Source organism: Anser cygnoides, chromosome 13, assembly GCF_040182565.1.
Source record: "Anser cygnoides isolate HZ-2024a breed goose chromosome 13, Taihu_goose_T2T_genome, whole genome shotgun sequence".
Lineage (NCBI taxonomy): Eukaryota > Metazoa > Chordata > Aves > Anseriformes > Anatidae > Anser > Anser cygnoides.
The window spans coordinates 20,126,910-20,151,598 of record NC_089885.1 but is presented as its reverse complement, the minus strand read 5'-3'; the positions used below and the strand labels follow the sequence as shown (position 1 = coordinate 20,151,598).

The window sequence follows — 24,689 nt, the reverse complement described above, 5'->3', positions numbered from 1 at the left end:
CTTTACTTGCAGGCAGGACCACGGAAACCAGCTCTCTGTATCTCATCCAGCAATCACTTTGCAGATCCAGATCTGTGCAGCCTGAAGAAGCATTCACATCATTTAAGATGGGATTGGTACTGAGGTAAAGTAAAAAATTGGTTACCAAAAAATTGGTAACTATAGTCCTCTACGTACTCCAGGTTGTAGGGTGGAGCTGGCAGGGGAATGCTTGCTCCAGCCTCTGCGTTTCTGAAGCATGAGGGTGACCTTCCCATCATTAACCTTGCATCTCAGGAAGAAAGGCTTGTTTGGGGAACGCCATGGGAAATACAAGACCTGAGGTTCCCAACACGAGGACAGCCCTGCGGGGAGCAGCACTCGCTCCTTTCTTGCTTGCTCTGAGGCCACTTTGCATTTATCTCCCCTGACTTCTGTGATGAGCGAGTCAGTGCTGACACCCCCGACAAGTTTGGTAGGTCTGTAAGAGATAACGTTCCCTGTCACCACAGCAACATCCCTGAGCACCTCAGCCTCAACTGCTCATGCTGTCACTCCGTCCCCCTGCCTTGCTCTCTCTGAGCCCCCTCAGACTCCCACAAAGCCGGTCCCTGTGGCATACTGCAGCCCCAGCCTGTACAGAAATGTCACACGCTTAACACTTGCAACCATTCGAGTCAAGGCCTCTTTGGTTTCCTATCTGCTTTCAGAAAATTTCAAGTTCTCCTTAATCTCTTTTCACTTTGAACTGTTGCACTCTAGGCTGCCATGACCTTCTTGACTAACTTTCCTACACACCAACACCAGAAGAGACCATTTAACCGCATTGTCTAATCTGCACACCAAAGACCATCAGTGTGTCCTCCGCATACTCATATGGGAAATTCAGAGCTTTTAGTTCAAGTCCTCTGAACTCTCAGTAGCGTCTTTCAAGAGAAGAGCACGCAGCGGTCGAGGAGGACAGCATTTCAGCTGCCCTCAGGCTAGGAGGTGCTGCAGGTGCTGGCTTTGCCTGCCAGCGCTCTCACACGACCCAAGGCACAATGTGCCCAGCTCCAGTTCCTGTAATTCACCCCGTTTCCTGTGACCACACAATGTGCTTATTATTTTGGCAGGAAGAAATATCGTTTTGTGATGTTGCTCCTGGATTATCTCCTGCGCTGGTCCCGCTGCCCTGACTTGCCAGCAAGTGAGAAAGAAGATGTCTTCATGCTTCTCGGGCAAACACAAGAAAATTCTTTTAACAGAGATGCCACAAAGGCAGGAGTTAACCAGATGAAGAGGCTGGATGCACCTATGCAGGCTTTTGAAGGCTGGATCTGAAGGGCTCCACTGGGGCCTACTGCTGGAGCCACCTTAACGCGAGGCCTCATCCTGAAGGGGAGCTGCCCGGGGTGGAAATGCGGTGAGGTCTCCAAGCCACCCGCACCAAGATCTGAGCCCAAGATTCACACCAGGCTTTGTGCCCTCCCTTCCCTGCTGGATTTCCCCTGGATGAGAGCAGACCCAGCCAGCAGCAGCGTGGCTTGAGATGGGTCTTAGGTGAGCGGCGATGGGGAAAGGCACCTCAGCCCTCCTTGGTGGTTTGCATCCCAGCTTAGAGGGCAGAGCAGAAGGGCTCCTTCTCTCCAGCCTCTCTGTGGGCACAGAAAACTGGGCAGCACCAGAGCATGGCATGCTCCTCCCCTAGCGCATGAGCAATTCACCCGTGAGCAAAGGAAAATGTGTTTCTCTGTAGGGCAAGCACACGGACTCGCCCAGCCCCAGGGACCCTGAGCTGATGGCCCCGGGCACGCTGCAGCACAGGGCGAGGTGCCCTTTGTGTGACTAAAGCCTCCTCCTCCTCCTCCTCCCGAATGGCCCACGCTTGTTTTTCATACATCCTTCAGGTGCATCCTGTCAGATATTTCTAAACGCCGAGCGCTCAAAGAGATGCTGATTATCTGCGCTTGGCCTTCTGCCCACAGGATACCAGTCTAAAAGTGAAGACAGCCTTTATCTGGAGGCCTTAGATAAAGTCTCGCAGTTATTTGGAAGTTCCTTTGTGCCTGCTGCCTTTAAAAACATAAATGTGCGCAGAGTAAAAGGCATGCTTGGTATTGTTAATGAGCCAGAGAGGCAGAAACGCTAGACAAAAATATACGTGCAGCTGAAAGTAGAGCGGAGAGGTGCAGTAGATGCTTGAGGCAGAGGCTTGAGGCTTGCTGACCCTCCAGCGCTGGCGAGCAGGGAGGAAGGCTGCTGTCTCCTGCAGGAGCACCGAGCGATGAGCAGGGGAAGGCCCCGACGTGCCTGGCCCTTGCTCTGGTCGGGAACCAGTTACCCCCTGCAGGCACCTTCCTAAAAATAGGGCCGCGGAGGCTGGGTGCAGGGCTGGCTGTGAGCCTCAGTCCAGAAGGAGGATGTCCTAGGCAGGATATCCTGGTAAAGCAGCCGCTTCACTTCGGGATAAACCTTTCACCTCCGGAGAGAGATGTGCTGGCGGAAGGCCAGCTTCCCTTTTACAAATCTGTCAGCGTTTTGCAGATGCTCGTGCATCAGTATTTCTTCCTAGGGTCAGCATCAGCTGCTGAAAAAAGATGCATAGGAATTGAAAATAAATGATAAGCAGCTCTTGCATTTTCCAAATCACTTTGCTCTCACCTGAGACAACGAACACGGGGCTTCTCAGGTGCTTATTTGTTGGTAGGGTTTCTTCAAAGGAAAGCAATCAGTCATGAATAAGCCCATAGACATGTCCACAAAGGCTGGTGTAGAAAGTGGCCTTGCCTTTTGCCTTCCTGAGGACATTGGCTAATGGATTTAAGTCCACATCCACCAGATGAAGGCAGCTCCAGGTGCAGGATCCTCTTCTCCCTTTGCTACGTTGCTGTGGCGAAGCGAAGCTTCGTGGCAGGGCTCAGACACCATGGGGAAAGGTCACCACCCCTGGGCCGGGGCTTACACTGCAGTTACGTGTTAGGATAGCTCCTTTTTTTCGCTTCTCTTCCACAGTTATGTTCCTGTTAATTTTGCAGGGTCATAGGACTAATTAAAGAAAAAAAAATATGAATAGGATAGGATAGGATAGGATATTTGAAAGGGACCGATGAAGATCATCTAAGAACACTTATATTCTACTGTACATTATGTACAACAGGAAAGGGAAACACGCCAGCAGCTGTATCATCTTCCCAAGCCCTGGGCCATAAGCTGCGGCACTGTATATCATGTAAAATCGGTCAGCTGGAAATGAGGCAACTCATAAGAAGTCTCACTGTGCTGCAGGCGGGCCAGTTTTCATCAATCCAAAAGAGGAAGGTCATTCTCAGCAGGCAGTACAAGAATTAGTATATATATATCTATATAGATGTGTGTGTGTGTATATATATATATATACTTACACATATGGGAAAGGAATTAAAGGAGGCAAAAAGAAAAAAGAAATTGGGAATGATGGACACTATGTTTTTGTAAAAATACAGTTAGGGGCAAATTTCAACCTGAAACCATTATATTATTTCAGAAACAAAGTCCAAACCCTTAGAAGATTTAGCCTGTAGGCTAAATAGTCTGAGGTTAACAAAACTTCCAAGAAAATGCAAGAAAATTACTACCTTTCAGTAAGTTTCTACTGATACAGCTTTTGGTTTTCCTTTAGTGAGTACTTACTGGAAAAATAAATTGTTTCTGTATTTTATAGTTTTTTTGCAAGGGAGTGACAGCAGGGAAAAGGAGAAGCAGCTTGACTGAAGGGCACATTCGTGCAACACAACTTCTGAGCTGACAGAAAGAAATCCCTGTCCGCGGGCTCGGTCCCGCGGCACTGGATGCACTGATGTCATCGTCCTTCCAGCTGTTTTAACGTCACAGGCTGTACACATTTTGTGTGGCGAAGAGAAACAAACTACAGGATTTCCTGTTCTGCAGCCACCGTGCTGGGCTGCAGATGCCGGCAGGATTCCAGCGCTCCGAAAACATGTGGAAGTTCGGAGGGGAGCCTCTGGGGCTGGGACTGCTGCGAAAGCCGGTAGGGAATAGCAGCAGAAGGCTCGCTCCTCCTGCTCTCTAGCATGGATGTCTTCCCCCTGAAGGATGGGAGCTACAGGGAGGTAAGCTTGGTTTCTGCTACGTGCTTTCTTCAGCAGATAGAAGCTATTGCAGTTTCGAGCAACGTTGTCATGGTGGGCTTTTTTTCTTTTCACCAAGATCTTATCAGACAGGCTAGTGCAACATCCTCAGCAGCGTCGGTGTGTCTGTGTCCTTGCCTTGCTGGGGGTGTGCATGTGGGCAGGAGGCTGCTGCATGTGGCAGTGCGCGGGGCAAAGCCTCTTTTACAGAAAATACCAAAACTTTGTCGTTGCGGACAGAAGCTGCTGTAACCCATCAGCTCTGTTTATGCGTTTCCTATCAGTGCCTGGATTAAACAAACAAAACTGCTGCTTAAAGCACAAGTTCCAAAAAGCCTCCGCTACTTGAAATCCAAAACTTATTCCAAGCCAAAATTGTGGAGTTTTTTTGTCGTTGTTTTATATTTTATTTTATTTTATTTTTGGACTTGGTTGTATTTCCCTCCAGCATCCCAGCACTGAACAGACCAGAGCGAGGCTCTGCTGTCCCATCCTGTCCTGTGCCGTGCCGTGCCGTCCCGCTGTGGCCAGAGCCCCGTCCAGCACTGTCTGTCCAAAAAACCTGTGGAAAAGATGAGGGTGCCTTTGCCAGTGGCTCTGGGAGCAGTAAATGCAATACCGCAGAAATGTAGAGCTGGGTGGGGCATGCAGTGATTCAGAGTAGCCAGGCAATTTCCAATAATGACAGCCATGTACGCATCCAGAAAAATATACTGCTAACACACTCGGAAACGGCAACGTGGGTGTTGTAATAGCTGCCTTAGCGTCCTAAAGAACTGCAAAGCTAACTGATGCTTAGTGACCGCAGTGCTGCATCCACGAGTAATGGCCTTGCCCCTCTCTCTCTGTGTTTCCAGCCTGTAAACCCGCCAGGACGGGAATTAATTTCAGCACACAGCTGGATAAAACTCAGCTTTGCCGCACAAAAAAAGCCCCCCAGCTCCTGGCCGTGTGTGAATTGGGGCTGAGAGAGGGCTTTACCCGTCACACCAATAGCAACAAATAAGTAAATAAGGAATAGCAAAACAATGAAGGAATTGCAGGGAATATTTTGTGAAAGCTTGGTGCCATCGCTGAGGCACAGCCCGGCCAAAACACGGGAGCGTTTCTGCCCCAAAACTGGCATCACCGATGGCAAAAGACAGGGAGGGCCGGAGGGGCCTGGGGCAAGGCGCAGTGAACGCTCCTCACACAGTGAAAACAGAAAACCAGCACCAATAAATTAAAATCCCCGCTCTGCCAGGAAGTATTGCACTGGAGGAGCTCTGGCTGGGGCCTGAGCTGGCGGTGGCTTGCAGAAAGCTCCCCGCTGCTTCTTGCCAGGTGCTGACAGACGTCAACCAAACACTGAAACAGCAACGTCCTGCCCCCCCGCTGAGAAACACACACTGCTGGGCTTCCAGAAAGCCAAAAAATGGAGAAAATGGGTGAGACGGCTCCCCACGTCTCTTAGGATTTGGGCTGGACGCTTGTGGCAGGAGAGGGGAACCCTTTGGACGAGCCCAGGAGCGAGGCTGGCATCAAGCACGAGCCTCCCGTGGGTTTCCAGGCAGGCGAGGATGCTGCAGGGACCGCAGGGAAGGGGCTTTGCTGCCCGCTGTCCCCTCGTGCCCGACGCCCCCGCTCCCTGCCACAGCTCGGCAGAGAAAGCAGAAACACCCTGACCCGGGGCTGCCGGGTCAAGTGCGGTCAGCAGCCAAAAAGTGCACGAGCGTGGCAGCTGCAGCACCGCCGGGCTTTCACTTCAGCCTCGTGTTCTTGCAGCTGAACCCTGGAGAAAGCAAACAGCAGCCGGCACCACGGCCAGGTTGGGCTCGGAGGTAGGTGACCCTCCTGGCAGAGGTGCGGGCAGTGGGCAGCTCAGCAAGAGGCTGCTGCCTGCATACTCTGTAAGATATAGAGCCTTTTAGATACAAACATATAGATATGGGATATATATATATAGCATCCTACGTATCTTTATAGAGCATCCTATATATATGTATCATCCTATATATCTAGAGAGAGAGAGCATCCTCTATGTATATATATCATCCTATAAATCTAGAAAGAGAGAACATCCTATATATATATATATGTATCATCTGACATATCTAGAGAGGGAGCATCCTCTCTCTCTCTCTCTCTCTCCCCCTATATATCTATAGGGAGGGAGCACCCTGTACACGGCTAGAGCACCCCCTCTCTGCAGCACCCTCCTCCTGCACAGGAGGCATGCCAGCCCCCTGCAGAGCTGCCTCCAGAGGAGGAGCAGGGTCGGAGCCTTCACCCTGACACCTCGTGTGCAGGAGCTGCTTCCCGCTGCGGGTGCTTTAGCTTTGGGAAACCCATCCTTGTGTCAAGCACCAGGTGTGGGGCTGTGGGAAGCTGCTTCCTAATTAAATACCGCTGCTGAGGGGCTTGGTGGCGATGGCAGAGCTGCTGGGGCTGTCCCAGAGCAGGCTCTGGGCTGCTGGAAGGAAACCACAGGCGTCCTGACACCCTGCAGGCTGCCCGAGGCTCCCTTTCCAGCACCACATCTCCCGGAGGCAAATTGCACGGCGTGGGGCTTTGCTCCCAGACGGCCAAATCCGTCACCCTCCGGAGACCCACACGTACCCGTGAGCCCCGCACGACCCGCCAGTGCCCCCGCGCTGGTGGTGAGAGGTGAATCAGGCAAATGGGGAAAAGAAAACCTGCCGCAGCTCTGAGACAAGCGTATTTGTCTTCCTGCAGGGCCTGGGCTGCTGCTGGCAGATCCTTTCTGTTGCTACAACACGATGCCTGCACAGTGTGCCGTGAGCGCCCAAATTGAGTTAGCAGGACCGACAGAGGGGCTGGCGTGCGTTCGGCTGGCTATTAGCTTAGGAAAGCAGCCTTGGATCTGGAGCCAGAGCTGTGATAGATCTGTCTGCACCTCCCTGGCTGGCCTCTGCTCCGCTCTGCTGCCAGCACCATCGGTTGCTGAGGCTAATTACCCCGAACCTCTGCACGGATCCAAGAGGACAATTTTATCAGCCCACTCAAAGCCACTATTTATTTGCAGCCCCACTGAAATCCCTTGTATATATGCAGCTTGTTCTTCCACCCTGAAGTGCATTTATTCAATAAGGGGCAATATTGGGAGGTTTGGGGCATCACAGCGCTTGTTTTTGCTGCCCGCAGAAAGCCTCCACCCGCCTGAATCCGCCGCGGAGCGAGGAGACTCGGCCGAGATGGAGAGCAACGCGTCCTCTGGGAACTGCACCCACCCGCAGATGGCCTTCCAGTCCACGCTGTATGCAGCCACGTACACCATCATCTTCATCCCCGGCCTCCTGGCCAACAGCGCTGCCCTGTGGGTCCTGTGCCGCTTCATCAGCAAGAAGAGCAAAGCCGTCATCTTCATGATCAACCTGGCCGTGGCCGACCTGGCCCACGTCCTCTCGCTGCCGCTGCGGATGTATTACTACATCAACCACACGTGGCCCTTCGGGAGCTTCCTCTGCCAGGTGTGCTTCTACCTGAAGTACCTCAACATGTACGCCAGCATTTGCTTCCTCACCTGCATCAGCATCCAGCGGTACCTCTTCCTCCTCCACCCCTTCAGAGCCAAGGACTGGAAGCGCCGCTACGACGCGGCCATCAGCGCAGCCGTCTGGCTCTTCGTGGGGGCCGCCTGCCTGCCCCTGCCCATCGTCAGGAGCCCGGCCCTGTCCAACAGCACCAACACCTGCTTTTCGGACCTGGCCGTGAAGCAGCTGGCGCCGGGAGCCTCCATCGCGCTGGTGACGGTGGCGGAGCTCTTTGGCTTCATCATCCCCTTTGGCATCATCGCCTGCTGCACGTGGAAGATGAGGCAGTCGCTGCGGGAGTGCCAAACGCAGCTGCAAAACGCCAGCGAGAAGCAGAGAGCGCTGCGGATGGTCCTGATGTGCGCGGCCGTCTTCTTCATCTGCTTCACCCCCTACCACATCAACTTCCCCCTCTTCATGATGGTGATAGAGAACATCATCACGGACTGCGCCGTGCACAGGAGCACGCTCCGCTTCCACCCCATCTCCCTCTGCCTCGCCAGCCTCAACTGCTGCCTGGATCCCGTCCTCTACTACTTCATGACCTCCGAGTTCCAGGACCAGCTGCTGCGGCACGGCTGTGCCGCCCTGCGGGCTCGCCTGGCGCGCAGCCGCAGCAGCTTCTCCGTGGCGGACGCCGGCCACGACATCCGCACCAAGCCGAGAAACCTGCCGCGCTTCAGGCTTTGGTCCCTCCCCAAGCTCTTTGGCCGGATAAACAGCATGGAAATTCCCCCGGTGCCACCCGACGAGCTCCTCCTGGAGTCCATCTCTTGAAAAGAAGACGTTCCCCTCCGCGTAGGTGCTTCCCGTAGCTTGAGTGAAGATCGTGTTGGGTCTCCACATACGTGCTGAATTACCCCTGTGTGCAGCAGGTGCTGGGATCGGGCCCAGGAGGACGTTTTGATGAAGGACGTTCGGGTGCTGTGTTGTTGGTGTCAGGGACCGTTCGCCTTACAGTGTTCTCCGTCGTGTTGTCGCTAAAATATCGCAAACAGCCGCCACAACCATCAGTGTTTCTCCCCTGCTGGACTGCAGCTAGGTGTGGTGCCCTGCCTTTGCTGTCATTTCAGTGTTTGTGCCCATTTATTGTGTTTGGCAGCCCTTCTGCATCCTGCCGGGGGTGGCGCGGGGCGGGCCTGTGCCCTCCACACCGCGGGCTCCGGATCAGGATGGGTAATGGTGTGCGTGCAGAGCAAACCTCTCTCCTCCGAGAAAATCAACACTAAATCTGGACCTTGGGACTGCAGCAGAGGATGAGATGTTGGTGTTGCCATCTAGGAGCCTGTGTTATTTGGGGTGTTGCTAAAGCCTCTGCTCATCGACAGACGTCACACAAGCCCCTCGGGTCTGCTTCATAAACCAGAAGTGGGTCCAGCCCTCGCTGGGACCGAGAAACGTTTACAAACCTGACCCGAGCGCATCCTTCGGGCTTCAAACTCGGGAGGAAATAAAATGTTCTCAACACGTCTTTGGGCACTGTGGGTGTTATTTTCAGCACTGCCCCTCGCAAACACTCCCATGGTTGTAGGGACCGACTCGAGCCGCTCCCAAAGAACCCCAATGAGCCCTGACGGCCACCCCCTGGCAGCATTTCCATAGCACCTTTTTCTTGGGCAGCTGCATTTTTTCTCTTTATCAGCTAATTCTGTACTGCCACCTCTCTCAAAGCAATGGCACGAGGTGCAGCGGGTGCCTGTCCTGCTCCTGGCCCCCCTTGGGCTGCCAGCAGCTCTGAAAAGCCCCACCACCACGGCCCCGTGGGCTGCGGGGTTTGCTCGCGTGCACTAAGGCGTTGGTGACTGCAGTGCCAAAAACCCTCAGAGGATTACATAAGTAAACGTAGGCAGAGGATTTTTTTAATAGAGAACAGATTTATTGATAATTGGGTGCACATGTCCAGCCCATGTGGCGTTCCTGGCAAGGTGCATGCAGGCGGTGCAGTTCACTGCTCGCCAGTCAAAGGCAGAGGAGGGGAGACCCACGCAACCTGGGGAAATGCTTTTTGGGGTTTTCCGTGCTCCAGCTCACACCGTCCCCTGCTGGCCTGAGTCTCCTCCTCTCACAAAAGAAGAGAATAATTAAGGGATGCGGTTTCCTCCCTTGACTGAGGGTTGGGAAAAAAAAGCTTTTTAGGGCTGCAAAGAGCTGCTTCAGAGGGGCACGTTGGAGAGCCAGGGGTGGACGTCCAGGTCGACCTCGGTGACCTCTCAGGGCATTTACAACATCCCGCTGAGCGAAGGCAAAGCCCCTACGGCAGCTCTGACCTTCCTGGCAGAGCCATGGAGCTGCCCCAGCAGCTCCCGTTACCGCCGGGGCTTCACCAGTCTGTTTGCAGATTGCGCAGCTTTGTGGCAGCTTCTGCAACACAGCCCTTCCTCCGAGAGGAAAACAGGAAAAAGAAAGCAAAATAAAAACTCACAGCAAGCTGTCACGTGCAGATAACGGCAACCATTCCTGCGAGCAGCCCTGCCTGCACCGCGGCTGGCAGTGGAAATAGAGCAGAACCCCCCTTTTGGGGGTTACCCGCACAGGATAGCAATGATTTTGCTGCTGAATAACAGCTTTAATAACTCCCTGACCAGAGCTATGCCAGGAGAGGACTTGGTTCTCATCCCCAACTTCAACTAAGTGAAAGTTTTCTTGTTGCTCTTGCTGGTTCTGCTTCGGCAGATAAGGCTGTGCTGGGTTTTACCCAAACCCGGCCCAAACCCAAGGAAATTCCCTTCTTGTGCAGGCTGCTGCCGCCTGCCTGCCGGAGCCCGGGTGGCTGCCAGCCCGCCCTGTCCCACGGCCGGCAGCTCTGCGGCATCCCCAGCAAGATTTAGGACCAGAACGAGCTAACTGCTGAAATGGGAAGGCGCAGTGCTGGAGAGAAAGGGAAGGAAGGGGCAAGGGCTCAGGCTGATAGCAGCAGGCTCACCTCCGCAGGTGAAATCCGCCTGCCCTAGCCTGCAGGCTGTCTGGGACAATTTTGGCTTCGGTGATTCCTGGCCAGCAAGGCGCACGGGCAGGCATGAGAAGGATGCAGCAAACCCGGCTGCTCAGCCAGGGACCCCCAGCTCTGCCTGCAGCTGCGGCAACGCAGTGTCCTGAAATCTCACATGCAATTAGTCGTTCCATTCACACGCAATTAATTAAACACACAAAATTCCCCAGTACCTAAATAAAGGCTCTCCGAGGCGATACCCCTCGCGCACAATGCTTTATGGGGCACCGCAGGAAGGGAAGGAAGGCTGCTCCGCTCTGCTAAAAATACCTTGTCCTGCCTCCGGCACCGCGTGCCTCCCAACTTCACCTCTGCAAAAGCACCCCGCTGGTGGCAGAGCCTGCGCTGCACACCCGGGAAGGATTGATCCCCAGGCACGGTGAGTGCTGGCTCGGTGAGTGCTGGCACCCTGCTCCCTGCCGCCGCTCCCGGCCACTTGGTGATCCTCCCGTCCTCGCCCTGCAGCGAGGGGAAAGTGCCGCGGCTGGCGCAGGAACAGACACAGCCAGGCTTGAGCGCCGAGGGTAACCCAGATGCACGGAAAGCAAACGCTGTTGCCAGGGAGTGGCTTCCCAGACGGCGGTGATTTCATCCCACCCAAGGCCAATTTTTTGATTCACGGCTCAGCCAGCAGCTGAAGATCGGGTCACTGATGGTTATCGGGGTGGCACGGTTTTAGAAATGTGGGGCTGTTTGTCAGCTCCGGGGCCGAAGCGATGCGGCGCAAACCACAAATGCCTGCTCACGGCAGAAGGGAAAGGGCCTGGAAAATGCCTGGGTGCCCACCCAGCCTGGGCTGTGCCAGTGCTGGCAAGCCCGGGGCTGCCGTGGGTCAGCTCTGCTGCGGCGCGGTCACAGCCCCATCCTGCCAGCAAGGTGTTTCCAGCACGAGCCGCCACACTGAAGTCCCGCTCCTCCCGACAGGGGATTTTTATTTCTTATTTTTTTTTAAAGACAGAATTTCCCTGATGTGGGCAGACAGGGAGGCTGGGGAGGAAAGTCACTCGCAGCCAGAACTTTTGAGCCACTGGATGGTAAAAGCGGCACGGCCGGCTCCACGGGGGTGCCCTTCCCTGGCCTCTTCCTTGGGTGTTCCGGGCCAGCCCTGGGGCAGACGGGCAGGCAGCCACCCTAATTTCCAGCCTTGCGTTCGGCTGCCGGTAAAGGTGAGGCTGCGCCGGCTGCAGCGTGACATGAAATGGGAAGGACGACCGCAGCACGGCGCAGCGCGAGCGCCAGCTGTGCGCCGAGCGGGGCGCTGGCAAAACAGGATATGGTTATGCTCCAAGAGGTGTTTTTGAAACAAGCTGCCTGTCTGTACAGTAAGCACTCTTGCCACCCCAAAGGCGGGCCATGCTTTCTTATAAACGGGCCGGCTTCCGCAGAAATGAGAGTGCAAACTTGAGCACCCGCTGCACATCTGAGCAGGAAAAGGAAAGGTAACATTTTCGGAACCCGGCCGCTGTTCAGGAATCGAGAGGTTTTTGGTGCTGCCTTTGTTCCTGGCGCTTTGTTGTCTCTTGCAGCAGCAGCAAACCCCGCAGCACGAGGCGGCAGAGGCGTGACGTGACCCCGGGCAGGCTCTGCAGGGGGTGCAGCTCAGCTGAGATGCAGCACACGGCAGCAGGCTGGCTCCCGCTTTGCCCAGCTAGCCCCATTGTCAGGCAGTTATTCGGCAAGCTCTATGATTCAGAAGCCTGGGGATCGCCCGGTTTTACATCACATGGTTTTGGGGAGGGAAAAAGGGTTCTTTTGCAACTGCTAAGGTGAAAGCCCTTTGCGAAGAGCACCGTGCGCAGGCAGCTGCCAGGAGGCGCAGCGCGCTCGGGGAAGCTTCCCAGCGCTCGATGCAATTACAGAAACCCTGCGGGAGCAGCGCGAATGAGCCGGCATCTCAGCAGGGTCTCGGGGCAATGCCACAAGGCCACCAGCCCCGCTGAAGCACCAACCTCCCGGGTGCTTTTATTCTAAAAGAAGCAGCAGATTGATCCACCCCAGAGCCCAAGAGAACAACTCTGTGGTGAAGCTAGCACGGCGCTGAAAGCAGCGGCTCCCACACAAGATTAATTATCCCACATTAAGCAATCACCAGGCTTCCGAAACAATGGCTGTAAGCTTTATATAGCAGGAGCGTGAGCTGCTCAAACAGGCAAGTGCCTCTGTGCTCTGGTGATGCTCCTCAGCAAGGAGCTGTGCCACTGCAGGGACCGGAGCATTGTCCCTGTGACCTTGTGTCCCCGTGACCTTGTGTCCCTGCACCTCTGTGTCCCTGAGGCTGCTCTCAGCGCAGCACTTGCAGAGCAGAGCAATGACCCTGGAGAACCTCCTTCTTTTGAGGAAGCCCAAATGGGGCCGTGATAAGCTTCACAAGGAGTTTTTGAAGCATCCCCTGATGCAGGGGGTGCAGGGTCTCCTGCCCCAGCAGTCCCTTTCCTTCCACCTCCACGGGCAGCACTGTCCTCTCTGGCGATACCATGGGTGACAGGGGCTCAGACCTGGGCTCTGCCACCTTTCTGCTTCGGGAGATGGACATGGAAGAGCCGACGGCCACCCCAATGTTGGCAGATCCCTGCAAAGCAGCAGTTATCTGGGCTCGCAGCCTCCCAGAATGACGTCCCGTGTAGCTAACATGGAAAGGGCTCCTGAGTGCCCTGCACCAGACGCAGAGGCAGAACAGGAGGGCACAGGGGTGACACAGACTTTACCCCCTTGTGCACCAGGCTGTGGTTTCCCAACAGGATCTGGCCCTGGCACTGCTTGCCCCAGGGCAGGAATCCCTTTGCCAACGCTGAGTTCCCATAAGGAGATCTTATTCCCTTTGCACCCTCGGTCACTGGCCCTCTGCCCACTGACCCCAACGTGCGCCCACCCAGGGCCAAGAAAACGTCAATTAGCACACACGCTCGTTTTTCTCATGGCTTTTCAGATCTTCCATTTCTGTATTTGTCATCAGCAGGGGGGGAAGAAGAACTAAATACAGAGATGAGCAAGTGTTTCTGCATTAGAAACGTGTGAATCCACAAGTCTTGTCCCTGGCCAGGCGGGTTTGTGCTGGGCACCAGCGAGCGGAGCGGTGCTGGGAACCCACGGGGAAAGCAGCCCTGGCCCGTGCCCATGGCCCCTGTGGTGGGGAATGAAAAAAGAGTGAAATAATTTCCTTTGGCAGAGGAGAGAATGGGGAAAGAGAAAAGAAACTGAGTGATGAAACATCTAGTACAGCTTTCGGTCTCATCAGCTCCGTGTCCTCGCAGAAGGGGTGTTCTGCAAGAAGGTGCTGGCCCAGAGCCCCTGCTGGTGCCCAGAGCCCCTGCTGGTGCCCACAGGTGCCTGCACAATGCCACTGGGGCGCTGCTGGGGCCACCAAGCCCTTGGGGTCCCCCCAGCCCTGCTGGGGCCACAGCCCCGCCGAGCTGAGCAGGAACCACCGCGCCGCTGCGGCAGTTTCCAAAACACACCAAACCCAGCGGCGCCTCGATACCTCCCTTCACCACAAAAAAAAAAAGAAAAGGGCAAAAAAAAAAAAAAAGAGCAGGTCCAGCTCTGACCTGTTGGCACAACGAGCAGAAATAAACCAGGGCTGGCGGGGAGGGCCCCGCGCCGGCGCAGGCTGCACGCTCGCAGCAGTTGCACTTTTGCTTTGCGTGCCGGGAGGGGTGGAAGCGCGCACCCGCAGCGGGGCTCCAGGGGCGCAGCCAGCCGAGCCTGCCAAGGTAGGAGCACGCTTCTCATCCCCCGTTGTCTTCGATTCAAAGTTTAGATCGCGCTTTCTTTAGTTATTATCGCCATGTGGGTTTTGTGCTTCTTGCATTAAGAGAGGGCTGGGGGTGCCCAGCGGAGAGGCAGGTGGGGCGCCAAATTAACCACCACGGGTCCTCAGAATTAAGCGATGAAAATCAAGGAGACTGGGCTGGGCAGGTGAGCTGGTGCTCAGGAAGTGACCCTGGGCAGGGCAAGGAGCCGCTCGCCGTCTCCATGTTTCAGAAGTTCCTGCAAGTGCTGGCCGCAGGCCCCGCGCACGGCAGCGAGAGGGGCATGGCTCCAGCCCAGCCGCCGGGTCCCCAGCCCCATTCCCCAGCACTGCCCCAGGAGCACCCTGAGGTCCTGTGCCCGGTTTGGGCGATTCCCAGCCTGGGCAGAGCTGGTGGCTGCCAGGAGGGGACGGGAGCAGGGACACAGCTCGAGGGGGGCTTTTGGGGACCATATAGCGCGGGCTCCACCAGCACGTGCCTACAAGCGGTGTATTTACTCCTTGCTTCAGGTCCCACTTCAGCATGTCTGAGTGTTACTAAATGGGCTGCTCTTTGCATCATGCAGCATGCAGCATGCTGACTTTCCACCAGCAATTTTTGCCACCCAATGGCAAAACCTCGTGGAAAAGGAAAAAGGGCTTCTGTCCCTGCTGGTGCCCGGCGAACCTGGTGCGTGGTGCTGGGATAGAGCCGGCACTGCGGGAGCGCTGGCTCCGCTTGCTCCAGCTCCATGCCACGGGCATGTGGCTGTGCCCCGAGGGTGTGCACCAACAGTTTGGGTGGAAAACTTGTGGCTTTGGTGTTCGATGTCGCTTCTTCCTACCAGGGCCATCGGTGGGTGCCAGGGAAGGGGCACAAGGGTGTGGGCACCAGGCTGACAGCCTGTTCTGCTGCTTGGGGTACATTTTCCATTTTTAGCTGGGATAAATACCAACAAAAGAGGAGAAGAGCTTGGGCAGATGGTTAAAAGATACAAGCGGTATATGTCACCAGGAATTAAACCAGAGTGTTTATGTTTTCTTGCACATTTGTGGGATTTACCCAACTGAAATCCCCCTGCCGGCCGGGCTGACTGTCCCACGGCAGACCCACGGCTCCAGCCAGCTCTCTGGGGCAGATGAAATGCCCAATCCCTCCCAAAAGGAGTCCCAGGAGTGCGTGGTGGGGATTTATGGTACTCAGGGGTGTTTCGGCACCTTGCTGGCTTACCTGACAGCCAAAACCTCTCCATCCCCCCACACCCAGCCAGCATGGACACAGGCTGGGAACGTGGGGAGCACAGGCAAGGCTGGAAGCACCGATACCCTGAGCAGGAGCAAACAAGATGTGAAGGATGAACAACAGAAAGAAACCTCTTCATCCTGCTGTGCCAATGCCCCACAGCCCCAACCTGTAACATCTTGGCTGTTTCCCTGCTTTTTCCCCGTAATGAGCATTCAGCACTTTAGTGACTCGTGTTTGGAGTAACCACAGACGATGATGAACAGGCACCTGCTCGGGTTCTCTGCAGCTGAATCAAAACAAGCTGGCTGTGTTGGTATCGCCTCGCAAACACGGCGTTGGCAAATTTATTCTGGCAACCCACCGTGCGGCTGGTGCTCAATGCAGGACGGGTGCTGCACGAGCAGATGGATGCTCGGGAGGCCACCGGTACCCAGGGCTGGGACGCAGCACACAGCTCCTGATGTAACCCTGGAGGTGTCTGCTCTGTGCCAGGGCAACCAGGAACGCAGAAAGGCAGGGTCTGTGCTGCTTCGGGCCAAGCACGGTGAAGTTTCAGAAGAGGCAAAGTAAATGAGACCATGAGGATGGCCAACAAAAACTCACTGTGGCTTCCGCGGGCAGATGCTACCAAAGAAGTAAAGAGAGAAATTTCCACAGTTAACACAGCAGGAGGTAAAACTGCCCCTGGGGAAGGAGGTAGAAACCCAAATGTCTACCAGAAAACTGCTTCAGGAGAGAGAAGACTTTTTTTTTTTTTTTAAACCCAGAAGCGGGTTTATATTTGCATAACTTATATTTTTATTTATTACTTATGATGATGATGATTATTACTATTATTACTGTTATTACTGGTGGTTACCGCTGCCACAACAGGACAGCAACAATTCCAGGGCCGTACAAAGCCCGGGCACCGGGCAGTGATGCTGTGCCCCCTCGCTGGTACCCATGGGAGGGATGCGCACACCCCAACACCTCCACCCACATGGCTTCATCAGGACCCTGAGCTGCCAGCTGAAATCCCCGCTGTGCTGGGCTTTAGGAGCTGTGCTGGGCTTTAGGAGCTGTGCTGGGCTTTAGCAGCTGCGCTGCCTTTGCTTGTTGGGGTGAAGGCTGCAGGGCTTGCTGGTGGAGCTTGCAGACTCGTGTGCCCGGCTCTGTCATGTCCTGGCCCGTAAACGGCTGGCTGCAAACCTCACCTGGTGTTCGTGGCTCGTTAAGTACAAACGAACCGTCTTCATCAAGCACCCTAAAGCGACTGGCTGTGGGGTCTCCTTGGCAAAATGAAGAGGGGAAAAAAGGTCAGGAGGAAGAAGGAAGTCGTGCCTGGGGAGAGCCTCACCCCCCCCAACAGGCGCCCTGAGCCGACGAGAGACGAGTGCAGATGACGTGAAGCAAAATTTCCTCTTTCTGAAGCTTTTTTTAGCCTCCTGCTGGTTTTTACGCAGCGCTTTTGGCTGAACCACTGCGCTGTGCAATGTGACTGCCCGGGATTTCCAAAGAGCACTTTCTCACCACCACGGGGCGGGTGATGCTGCCCCCCTGCACTGGGGCTCTCGGGGCCCCCGGGGCCGCAGCAGCATCTCTGCCCAGGCGGGGGTAGCAGGAAAGTCCCTGGGCAGTGGGGAGGGCGAAACACGGGCAGCTACAGAGGCAGCTTGTGTACCCAGCGACGGTTTGTCCTGGAGGGGTCTTTACCCACGCTGCACGATGCTGAACCTCCCCTGGGAAGCTCACGGGAGTGCACCAGGCGCTGCCAAAACCCTGTCCTATCCTCACGCACCTCGGCTACTGGTGCCAGTAAAGCAAATGGAAACTGAAGCCCTCAGCCCCAGTTCCCCACCCATGACTGATAAACCAACGAGTAGGTAAGCACCAGTTAGTTTTCCTACATGACTGAGAGATTACTCACATTTCTAGAATTAATCGTGCAGGTTTTTGCCCTGGAGGTCAGCCTCAGAATTAATAGCAGGACTGGAAAGTCTTCGCAGAGGAGGCTAGCTGACCCCACGGCTCGTTAATGGGCGCCTCTGGAGTTGAATGAGATTATTTCTTGAGCCCTTTTGCTCTACTGGCTGAGTTGGATGTGGGCTCCCTGGAAAGAGGAAAACATCTCAGTGTCTTTGGACTCATCACTCAATGGTATGGCAAGAGAAATAAAATAAATGGGCACATAAAAGCTGCCCTGAGAACAGTTTCCTTTGGCAGATTTTGTAGTTTCACAGAAAGCTACTCCAAAGTTGCGGTGCAATCACACCGACAAGTGCTGAACATCAGCCTCACTAAAAAAGTTCGTATTTTAGCACCTGTGCCTCAAAGCACAGGAACAAGCATCACGGATTGCAGCAGGATGAAATTTTTAATCTATAAATGTGCCTTGTGCACATCACGTGGTAGCACACCTTCCTCACTTGGACCTGTAGGTTTGGTTCTTCATGCTGAAGCAAAAGGTGACCTGGAGAAAGGCCGATCAAAGATCTGAATTCCCTCTATATTTATTAGATCTGGTTTTTGGTTGGTTGGTTGGTTTTTTTGTTTGTTTGTTTTGTTTTTTTTGGTCTGACATATTCAGATATTATCAGCTGCCCACTATGCGATTTTTAAACAAAGTCATCCTACAGTCAGCTTAGTTTACGGGGAAATGACACCTGGTATTTCCGATGGCCGCAGCACGCCTGCTCACAAGGTGGCTAGTGGAAAGGCTCAGAAAACACCGTTGGGAGAAAGTGTGTGTTGTTCTGTGGCAAAAAGCATTTAATAAACAGGCAACTTGTCCCTGCTTACAGTACGAATGTCTTATTTTCAAAAGAAAAATGAAAAAGTTGGCCCCCCCCCAAAAAAAAAACACGTGCTGCTTTGCGGCAGCACCTGTGCTGGTGCACCTTATGAGTGGCGGAGGCCGAGCCTTTTCTCTGCCTTTCCAAGAGAAAGCCCTGGCAGGGAGCTGACAGCCGCCGTCCGCGCCGCCCACGCCGCCCTTTTGCCTGCAAATGCTGACGGTTTGGTGAAAGCCGCCGTCCCGGGGCTCCCACGCCGCCGAGGTGCAGCACCGGCGTCTGTGCTGATGGAAGATTTACATGAAAATGCACAGGGCCATTTACACGAGCAGCACATTTCTTTCCGTCATCTTCTCAGTTCTTCGTAGCCGTGGTGAGTGTGGGAAGTTTCTGAAGGACTTTCCCGGAGTCCACGGGAGTGTCGAACCCACGGGGAGGACGGTCCTGGGGCTGTGGGCTGCAGAAAGCAGGCACGAGCTGAATCTGCCCCATGATGGAGCTGCTGCAGGGTGGGCTGTGTGCAGCAGCAATTAAACCCATTTTCTATCTGTTCCTCAGTGGTTTGACACCGGCTTCCCTTGGGTGAGAGGTGGAGCGGGGTAGAGGGGCGAAGAGCTGACCACCGCAGTGCTGCTAGCGAGGGGTTGCTGTTAAAGAGGGATGTTCCCCCCTCTCCTGCAGTCCTCCTGCAGGCTTTGCTGCGTGCGACCCGTGGCTCCGTGCAGCGCTGTAACTGCACCTCTCTGTCTTTCAGCTGCGGGGCCGCGCCTGCCGTCAGACTCCTGCGCTGAGGGAAGGGGCTGAAATGCCACCCAAAAGGTGACCGAGGGTGCAGACCTGGCGCTGGACTGTCGACTGCTTCAACACGTAAAGATGGATTTCTCCACGGGGATCTCAGCTCTGCCAGCACTGCAAGCAGCTGCATTAAGGTCGGGTAACTTCTGAAAAAGCAGGAAGGACACGTACAATACAAGCAGGACTTGAATGAATCCAGAGCAGAGCTCCTCACCAGATGGGACAGGATCGCCCAGCTGAAGCCTCATGCGCAAACACCAGGGCTGAAGGAGGTTTACACCTGTTTATTTAAGCACCAACAACCTCAGGACAACCTGGCTGCAGAGTGCTTGTGAGGACCATGTTATTGTGCTGGAGTGCTGACCGCACATGCCTACGTTGGCACAGCAGAAGACTTCATGAAGAGCAAAGGTGACCAGTGCCCGAAAGGCAGGAAGGCAACGGCTTGGGACAGAGGTGCTTCTGAGCTCGCAGCTCTTCTGCTCGCCATCTACGCACAGCCCCTGGGGGCTCTGGGGGAAGGAACCAGAGCTGAGCACGAATCTAGAGCCCAGCCATGGAGAACAGCTCAACCTGCTCCAACAGCACCAACCTCAAGCCCTACTATGCAGCTACGTACACTTTCATCCTCGTCCCTGGACTAATAGGAAACGTATTGGCTTTGTGGGTCTTTTACGGGTACATGAAAGAGACTAAACGGGCCGTAATATTTATGATCAATTTAGCCATCGCTGACTTATCGCAGGTTTTATCCTTGCCTCTGAGGATTTTCTACTACTTGACTGGGACGTGGGAGTTTGGATCAGGCCTCTGCATGCTTTGTTTCTACCTGAAGTATGTCAATATGTACGCCAGCATCTACTTCTTGGTTTGCATCAGCGTGAGGCGGCTTTTGTTTCTTATGTACCCATTCAGATTCAGCGACTGCAAACGCATTTGTGATGTGTACATCAGCATTGCTGGGTGGATCGTGGTCTGCATTGGCTGTTTGCCTTTCCCTCTGCTGAGAAGCGAAGAAGCGAATGTTGCAAACAAGTGCTTTGTGGACCTCCCCGTGCGGGAAGTTGACCTTCCCACCGCCGTTGCAATGATGACGCTAGGTGAATTGGTGGGGTTCATAACACCCCTTTTTATCATCGTATATTGCTCGTGGAAGACTATCTTATCATTAAAAGAAAAAAATGTCGCTTCGCCTGATCTTGGAGAGAAAAAAAAGGCTTTGAAGATGATTCTCACCTGCGCTCTGGTATTTCTGATTTGCTTTGCGCCTTATCACATCAGCTTTCCACTGGATTTCTTTGTCAAAACCAAAAAGATTAAAAACTGCCGCGTCCAGGAGGTGATCTCCCTGTTTCACGCCGTAGCCTTGTGCCTTGCCAGCCTCAACTCCTGCGTGGACCCCATCCTCTACTACTTCACTACGGACGAGTTCCGGAGGCGGCTGTCCCGGCAGGAGCTGCAGGAGAGCGTGCAGCTGCACAGCCACAGCTGCGGCAAGAAGCACTCCCAGGCCACGCTGCAGGAGGAGGCCACGGACTGCTAGCGCTGGCTGCCCCGGGCACGGCCCCGGACCGCAGGTGCTCATGCAGGTCTAGCCTCTGGCTGATCTGCTCCCCCAGGACACGTGCTCCAGGTGACCCTGCTCGAGCAGGACTCGGTGATCTCTGGAGGTCCCTTCCAACCTTCACCAGTCTGTGATTCTGTGACACCAAGAGCGGCTCCTCAGGCATGCTTCTGCTGGCCCCAGGGAGGATCTGAGCTAAAAATACAACAAAAAAAGCCTGACCAGCCCCCCCGATGATTTAATACTTTGGCTGCAAATGTTCCCTGTGTAAGCACCGCCATGTAATTCCCACAGGCCCCGCTCCCGAGCTGGGCCTTGGCAGGATCAGGCCGCGCAGCCCTGCCCCGCTGCCACCCGCACACATCCCGGTCACGCACCCTGGCACCACGCAAGAGGCTGCCAAGACTTGGGAGTTTCCCTATCCAGCAAGAATTCAGTCCTAAAGTTAGCACGTGGCCCAGTGTTATATTTTTCTGAAGCAACGTTTTGGCACAACAACTTTAATGTCTACATGTGCCTGAGGCCTCAGGTCGCCCCGAAGGCCTGGCTGCGTCAGTAAACACCCAGGACTCGATCCTGGGGGTGCATCAGTTGACGGCTCCCCAAATCACAGTGCCAATCAAGTGCCCAGACACTATTTTTTTTCCCTACCATCAGCCATTTTTAACCATCAGGTCATTTCTGGATCAGGGTAAGAAGTAGCAAAATGCCACGAGTGGCCCCTTTTGCTGCCTGTGACAAGCCTTAAACACAGGGCTCTGCTTTGAGGGTATTTAGTCAGGGTAAAGGTCCGGTGAGCCTCTCAGCTCCTTTTTTTTTCTTCTCCAAAAACGGGGTAAACGGTTCCCCTTTCACTGACAAGAGACTGCACCATAACACCTGCTGTGGTGTTATCATCAGTATTACGGTGAACTGCCCCTGCGTCCAGGAGTCGATGATTTTGGGGTTGGGATAACTTCCTGTAGTCGTAAAAAAGCCACCTTAGTGAAGTTCAAGTCATTAGCACCAGCTTCGTTAAGACGGGGCACAGGAAGCCGAGCTTTCTGAAGTTTACTGTGATGGGAACTCACTGTATGCCGAGTGCAAGGAGCTACCTCGCAGGTGGCTTTAAAAATCTGAGAGAAATATTCAAATGTGGATGTATTTTTAATAGTAAGATCTTTAAAATCAAACAACAGAAGCTTCGTGCTCCACTGATACTTTATTTGCACCTTCTTGTATAATCTGTTGTTATGTGAACGTTTGAAATGTTACATTTTGAAATGTAAAAATACTGTGATATTAGATTTTATTTAATGCAAATACTGTTTTATAGATTTTATTTATGAAAACATTTTGTAGAAAAATGATGTGAATTCCAGAGACTGTTGGAACACGGAAAGACTTTTTTTTAAAACTTTTAAAATCCCTCTATATAATAAACCACCCCACCCACACTGCCAGCCTGTGTCTGTACATGCGTTCAGCTGAGTATGCACCACTAATTTGCAGAAACCGAGCAGCACACTGTAATTTGTTCACAACAATAAAAAAAAAACTATTTATTTTCCAGTATCTGCTTGCATTTCCTGTTGCATGTAATAAATCTTTTCTTTATTTTTTTTTTTTTATTTTTTCTTCCCAATTTTAAATGCAATTCTTGGCTTGCTCTCAAACCTTCAGCTGCCTGCATCACCAGTAAGTTCCTGCTTACAAACCATGCGGGGCAGCTCCTGGAGCACCGCTGCCTCCCAAGCACCTGGAGAAAACACAACCGAGCACACACAACAGCTTCCAGCTGACTGAGGCACGTCAGGCACGCATCAGTTCAGTGCTTGTATTTTAAGATAATGCACAATTTTAAGCTTTTGTGCCATTTTATGAACACCTACATGTTTCAGACCCACCCCAAACGGAGTGTTTTCCCTTAGGTCCATCAGGCTGTGAGTTGCGTGGTGTTTTCTTTGGGATGGGAATGAAGCCCCCAGCACCAGAGGGCGAATCTCCGACCTCTGCTGTGCCAGCCGCATGCGCACTCACCACTGACCTCCTTCCCCTGGCAGCGTGGGAGGCAGCAGGACGGCCCAGCACGACCCCAAGGAGCCACTTTTAGCTTCGGAGCGGGGAGAGAAATCACATGAAAGAGTGTCAGAAGTTCAGAAATAATCAGACGAGAAAAAACTCAACGTGCTTCAATTTTCCCACTTAGAAAATACTGTAGGCGCAAGAGCAGCCATTTCCTCCACGGTGTGGTTTATTCATATTACTATTAACGGTCTCTTTTTACAGGAAGTCTGCTGCAATGGTCGCGGTAGCTCGCGTGAGCCGGGTTCAGGTGCTCTGCCTGCCTTGCCCTGCCATCCGTGGCAGCTCTGCTCCAGGCAGGGTTTGCTTCAGCTGCCCTCTCCATCACCTCGTAGCACTTGGCCAGCGGTGTTGCAGACACCTGGGGAACAAAGACGATGCCTCACGTAGGTGAGCAGAAGGCATACATCATGCCCAGGGGTGGCTCAGGACTGGCTCGGAGCAGAGGGATGCTCCAGTGTCCTCCCAACACCCTGCTTAGGTGCAGCTCGTGCTAGGCCCAAAGTAAAGGTGCATCCTCTTCTTATTTCTAGCAGTTACATCTCAGGGGAGTTTTTCTTCATCTGGCAATGGAAGAAGAGTCCTCCAAGGACTCACCCCGAGGCTGGAAGGCATGCCTACTGCCCCACACTTTATCTTTTTCTTCAGATTGTTGGATTAAGTTTATTCTCAACTTTGAAGCTTTGGAGCCTTTACCATCACCCTGAAAAAAAATCAAACCCTCCACAAGTGAAGGCAAAGCATTTTCCTGGAAAACTCGGGTATGCTTGGGGACCTTTGAGTGTTGGGAGCAGCACCAAGGCAGGGTTTTTTGGGGAAGCCCAGCATGAGAAGAGCATGGCTGGGTCATGGGTTGGAGCGGAGCTCTCAGCTCTGGCCGTGCTGGTTTGTGAACGTCTCGCCACCCCGTTTCCATCAGCTCCCCCGCAGCCGCGCGCCTCCGAGCCCACGCACCGCCTGCCCCAGCCGTGGCCCGTTTCATCACAGCCCGGTGCCGCCTCGCACAGCTTCCCCTGCTAACAATGACACAAAGGAAGAGACGTGACAGGGCTCCTGCACGTTGAGACTTAAAGCTGCACTTGCGAGCCAGGGCTGCTGCAGAAGCGGGGTTGTGTGCGCCCTCCCCTCTTCCTGCCCTCCTTTTCAGACCTCCACGAGACGGCTGAGACAGGTCGGGGGCCACTGGAGCCAGGAGCCCGTTGCTGATTGTGGGCTTGAAGAAAGCGCTGTGAGCTCTCCACGTAACTCAAAGATCCCCTTCCGTACAGTTCTTTACCTAAGCACGGTTTTTGCTCCCCAATGTGCTTCCCTCCGTTCATCAGCACTGCATTTATTCGTTATTTTGTCATCTTGTTGTCAGTGCCCAGCGAACGCTCCCCATTTCTCTGTACTCAGCGTTAGGTTTTTCTGATGCAATCAAGCAAGCACCAGCAGCAAGTTCCGACACCTCGCTGTTCGCTTCCTTTTTTGCTTTGCTGTTAGAGGCCAAAAATCAGCATCGCCCCCGGCGTCCCCAGAACAGCTCGGCACCCCCACAAAAAGCCCGCACCGCTGGCCGGGCAGCCTGGAACTCAGCTCGTGGACATACCCTAAAACCACAGTGACTGAGCCAGATACAAATCAACCCCATCCAACACAAAAACAAGAAAGAAGATAAAATATCATCAGAGGTGGTTTGATGAATACCCTGACAAAGAACAGAGAAGTTGGAGCGGTCACAGCAGTGCCTGGGTTCACGCTGCTAGCTAACACCCAGGGCGGTGGGGCTCTAGATTTTGGGCTGATAAACCAAGCCCTATGCAAATACAAGCCATATGCTATACACCAGGGGCCAAGAGATAGAGTTTCCAGATCCAGCTTTGAAAAATGTTCCTTTACTTAAAGCCATCCAGAATAAAATAGCCCCCAA

The 24,689-nt window shown here is 53.9% G+C and overlaps 2 protein-coding genes across 3 annotated transcripts; both read left to right on the top strand.

The window, feature by feature from the left end:
* Positions 1–3,679: 3,679 nt before the first annotated feature.
* Positions 3,680–9,091, top strand: LOC106042992 (putative P2Y purinoceptor 10). 2 transcript variants are annotated; one of them, XM_013192253.3, is made up of 2 exons: positions 3,680–4,070; positions 7,233–9,091. In XM_013192253.3, exon 2 carries the CDS (start codon positions 7,283–7,285, stop codon positions 8,396–8,398), a length of 1,116 nt encoding a protein of 371 aa, XP_013047707.2. In that variant the 5' UTR covers positions 3,680–4,070; positions 7,233–7,282; the 3' UTR covers positions 8,399–9,091. The 2 variants fall into 2 exon arrangements, with proteins under 2 accessions (XP_013047707.2, XP_066860929.1); XM_067004828.1 differs by lacking the exon at positions 3,680–4,070 and adding an exon at positions 4,098–5,908.
* A 5,106-nt stretch (positions 9,092–14,197) lies between these two features.
* Positions 14,198–22,461, top strand: GPR174 (G protein-coupled receptor 174). Its single transcript, XM_013192258.3, has 2 exons — positions 14,198–14,320; positions 19,112–22,461. Exon 2 carries the CDS (start codon positions 19,709–19,711, stop codon positions 20,693–20,695), a length of 987 nt encoding a protein of 328 aa, XP_013047712.2. The 5' UTR covers positions 14,198–14,320; positions 19,112–19,708; the 3' UTR covers positions 20,696–22,461.
* Positions 22,462–24,689: the final 2,228 nt, after the last annotated feature.